Raw genomic sequence first — 3,712 nt, 5'->3', positions numbered from 1 at the left:
ATATGGGAGTGTGAAACATTCGTTGATCTTCATTCACTCCCGGGCAACGTGGGGTCACCCTGCTATTCAATACTATATTTTAAATTGTTGGCATGTACGAATCAAGAAAATACAATCGACCAATGAAAATGCCTAATTGGCTCAGTCTGTTTCAGCCAATCAGCAATCGTCATTACTGACCAATGAACTAATCAGGAGACAGCAACTTCTGTATATAATAAAACCGGTTTTATCACAGTTATTCAATTCGCTCGCGTTTAATTGCAGTTCTTTCCAGGTTATCGGTGTTATTGAAAACAATGGCTCGAACCAAGCAAACCGCTCGTAAATCCACCGGAGGAAAAGCTCCCAGAAAACAGTTGGCTACGAAGGCTGCCCGTAAAAGCGCTCCAGCGACCGGGGGAGTAAAGAAACCACATCGTTACAGACCAGGAACCGTCGCCCTTCGTGAAATCCGTCGTTACCAAAAGTCTACAGAGCTTCTCATCAGGAAGCTACCATTCCAACGTTTGGTTCGTGAAATTGCCCAAGACTTCATGACGAGTCTTCGCTTCCAAAGTACTGCTGTGCAGGCTCTTCAAGAAGCTTCTGAGGCTTATTTGGTTGGTCTTTTCGAAGACACCAACTTGTGCGCCATTCATGCTAAACGTGTTACCATTATGCCGAAGGATATTCGACTTGCTATCAGAATCCGGGGAGAAAAAGCATAAGCTGCAAATTTATCTGAAAAAAATCCGTCTTTTCCCTTTAAAACTTATGAATCCTGGAATAGTTCCTTTGTCAACTTCAATAATTTTGATCACTTCATTTATTTTTTTTTTTTAACAAATCTATATTTTGCTATGATCTGTGAACTTCTCGCACCGACCTTGTCTCTGCCTATGAATTTTTAAAATTTAATTCTGGATCGTGTACAATGTTTATCGAATTTTTTTTTATATTATGCCGTGTCAAATTGGCAATCCTTTAACATGGTGAGAAATCAAAAATAGAAAACTCTATTAAGATTTAATTTTCGACTGATAGTTTTAAACTTTTGTAAATGTGATACGACTCTGATTTTTTCCGAAGGTTCTAGTGTTCAGAATTTCCCGTTTTAATACCATTCTAAAATAGTATTTCCATCACTTGTGTATATCAATATCTAGTGAAACCAAATTCTAAACCTTTTACTTAACCGATATTTTCTTGTAATCACAACTTGAACGATGTAGTAGTTTGACCATCTGTGGTGGTTTTTATTTACGTCTATAATACCTTCAACTTTTTAACAAGCCTGAGGCGGGGTCTTCCAGAAATGATTCAAGTACTATATTTATTTTTTTTTTATATACTGTCCTATTTACGTTTCGGCCGCAGTAGTCTCCGACACTAAGCTGCATCTTTCTGAGCTTCCGTAAGGAATTGCCAAATGAACTCTTTAATCCACGGATTGTTCTTGTTCCGTCAGCGATTAATATGTAGAAGTTTTTTGTTTAGTTACCATCGTCTGTAATACTGATTGCATGATCACTTCCCCCTATCAAGATTTGCTTAGAACTAATTAACAGACGCTTTAACTGTTGCGTCGCGTGTCTATGCTCCCAATTTTATGGAAAGCTTAATATTCCCTTCATGTGGTGTTTCATATACTTTAATTCGAATATTGTATTTAATTCTATATTAGGTTTGTGCAAAACATTTGTCGTCCAACAAATTCGCTGTTTCTTTTGATGTTATTTATTGCTTTGTATTTTTCCGTCTCCTAAGAGTAGATGGTTACCTGGCTTGCATACAATATATTAGCTTTCGAGAAACCAAAAATCATGCACAACTTAAAAATTTAATTTTCTAATTTGTATATTTCGTTACTTTCACTTGAATACGCATTAAATTTTTTTTTTTTTTAAATATAGCCTTAAAATAACATTGTATCCCAAAATCCAAGAGTGGTGGCCAGTTCGATTAGTTCAAACTTAAGTCTATGTAGCGACTCGCTACAAATATTAAGTGAGTGAATGTACAAGCATTGTTTCAGGGCGCTTACAGTTGAACTAACTTTCCCATCAAGTTTTTAATCCCGCAAAATAAATTTTTTTTTTTTTTTTTTTTTTTTTTTTTTTACAAAGCAATCACCTTATCAAGGCTCAAACCACTCGAGGATAAGGGTTAAAAAGTATACAGTAAACACACAATTTTCATAAAACTTACGGTAGATTGTTTTATTTTATTGTAATTCACATCCGATATTTCTGTTTCCTAAAGTTTTTAAGATTTGATTGACACTCGCCGTTTCCGGCAGTTTACATCTGGTGCCGTTAAACCCGAGCGGACATTTACGGAAATCCGATTCGTAATATACACTAGTACACGATTTTAAATTGAAAAAAAAACTGCTTAAATGAAATAACCCTCAAAGAATTTCAGTACTTACGGAGATTCCCGAGTCTTAATATACGTAGCTACCCGAACGCTCAGCAAACAGAATTTTTCTTTAATTGCTCTACGAGAAATCTTTTTTACATTGGGAGCGAATGAGTCTATTGCCACTTGGAAGAGCAGCTAGATCGATGAATTGAAATCCTATGTCAGTTTATCTGCTTCCAGAAGTTGCTATCTAAACTCTGGAATTTCCGTTAAATTAATGAAGTTTTCGATGTCTCCGTTCCATCTCGAAAGACAAAGGATACTCCCTGTAGGGGCAGCTGCGCGTGTAATTGTGAGGCAAGGGTTGCGCAATCTTCAATCACACCTCTATTGAATCGGCACTGTTTGAGTCCAGTGGACAGGGGGAAACTCCATGACGACTGGAGACAGTGTCAAGATAAGTGGAAGTCCCAGATGATCACCCATTTAGTACTGACCAGGTTCAACGTTGCTTAACTTTGGTGACCCAGCGAAAACCGGTGTGTAAATCTCATTATGCCATATATATATATATATATATATATATATATATTTATTTTGCGGGGTACAAAATTTTATTATGGCTATGTAAAGACTAAATTTAAACTTGTTCGAAAACATTATTTATTTTAGATTGTGAAATTAAAAAAAAATAAAACTGAATGTTACAGCTGACCGGTTTCGAAGCTCGCTCAACAGAGCTAAAATCGAGCTTAATTACGTTTTAAAAAGAAAATGGGGGGGGACAATGAATCGGAGATTAAAAAGTAGGGGGGGATATATGTATATAAAAAAGGGGGGATGAATTAATTATTAAATAGAAACTAGATTAAGCCCTAAGATATTCTTTTTGCAAAGAGAAGGTCTCAGTCTTAATATATATAGTTTCTAGAATTTTGAGATGGTAAAGAGTGCGACTTGCTAAGGATGGAGAAAAAGTCCGCATTAAAATTCATATGTATAATATATATATATATAAGGTAAAAATAAAAGCCAAGAACAATGCGAGATTTTTTTTATATATATGTAGAGTAAAATTAAATGAAAACAAAAGAAATAAATTTCTTTTTTGTTTGTTTGTTTTTTCTTTTTCACACGAATTTTAACTCTAAACAACAGTAATTTTTTTCTGTTGTATTCAATGGTGTTATTAATCTCAATATATTTCAGACCTATTAGTCCTTTTTCAAGAGAAGACAGCGGAAGAGTGTTCAAAATTGGAAAAGCAGCCGCAGAGTTTGCCACGTGATACCGCGAAATATAGAACAAAAAATGACGTTAGGAGAACGTTAAAATAAATCAGTTGATGTTTGAAATACTTGTTGCG

The 3,712-nt window shown here is 35.2% G+C and overlaps 1 protein-coding gene across 1 annotated transcript; it reads left to right on the top strand.

The window, feature by feature from the left end:
* Nucleotides 1–258: 258 nt before the first annotated feature.
* Nucleotides 259–2,713, top strand: LOC145267209 (histone H3, embryonic-like). Its single transcript, XM_080123273.1, has one exon. The coding sequence runs from the start codon at nucleotides 300–302 to the stop codon at nucleotides 708–710; it is 411 nt and encodes a 136-aa protein (XP_079979399.1). The 5' UTR covers nucleotides 259–299; the 3' UTR covers nucleotides 711–2,713.
* The last annotated feature ends 999 nt before the right edge of the window (nucleotides 2,714–3,712 follow it).

This window comes from Euprymna scolopes, chromosome 42 (assembly GCF_053919585.1).
Source record: "Euprymna scolopes isolate OS-2025 chromosome 42, ASM5391958v1, whole genome shotgun sequence".
Taxonomy (NCBI): Eukaryota; Metazoa; Mollusca; class Cephalopoda; order Sepiida; family Sepiolidae; genus Euprymna; species Euprymna scolopes.
Note: the sequence above shows the minus strand (reverse complement) of the source record. Positions and strands in the feature narration are given on the sequence as shown.

Excerpts from the sequence above, each read along its gene's own strand:
- LOC145267209 (XM_080123273.1), top strand. The coding sequence starts at position 300 with ATGGCTCGAACCAAGCAAACCGCTCGTAAATCCACCGGAGGAAAAGCT.